We start from the raw sequence: 507 nt of genomic DNA, 5'->3' as shown, positions 1-507 counted from the left end.
TTAACGGCTGTTTAACGAGGATTTGTAGCGTTAAGGGGTCTTCGTGCTTTATTTTTAATTTAATTTTAGTCTCGGTTATGTGTTAAGTCTAAATTTTGAGTCAATATATATTAAGTCTTGGGTTTGCGTTAAGTGTTAGATGAATAATGAGTTTTGAGTCTCGAGTGTGTTTTAAAACAAACGTTGAGAATTTGGGAGATGAGGTGTTGACCTGACGACATCCGGTTCCCCAGCACGCCCACGCCCTCAAACACCACCGAGACGAAGATCGCCCTCGAGATCCGCGAGTTGAGGGAGCGCGAGGACGAGCTCAGAAGGATGCGCGAGATGTCCACCTCGAGGGAGAACTTCCTTGACGACGACGAGGTGCGGAGCTCGGCCTCCAGGGACCAGCTCCTCGAGGACCACCTGACCTCCCTCACGACCACTACTGACGAAGGGAACTTCTCCGAGTGCGGCGACCCGGCTTCCTCGGAGGACAAGAGCAGCGACGGATCCAACAGGTGA

At 51.1% G+C, this 507-nt stretch overlaps 1 protein-coding gene across 1 annotated transcript in view; it reads left to right on the top strand.

The window, feature by feature from the left end:
- LOC119592244 (titin-like) overlaps window positions 1-507 on the top strand; it is a gene marked incomplete at its 5' end in the record, with an annotated part of 41,989 nt that overhangs the window by 18,629 nt on the left and 22,853 nt on the right. Inside the window, 1 exon segment of the mRNA XM_037941079.1 lies at window positions 234-503. Within this exon segment, the coding sequence (XP_037797007.1) occupies window positions 234-503 (270 nt within the window).

Source organism: Penaeus monodon, chromosome 29, assembly GCF_015228065.2.
Source record: "Penaeus monodon isolate SGIC_2016 chromosome 29, NSTDA_Pmon_1, whole genome shotgun sequence".
NCBI lineage: Eukaryota > Metazoa > Arthropoda > Malacostraca > Decapoda > Penaeidae > Penaeus > Penaeus monodon.
Note: the sequence above shows the minus strand (reverse complement) of the source record. Positions and strands in the feature narration are given on the sequence as shown.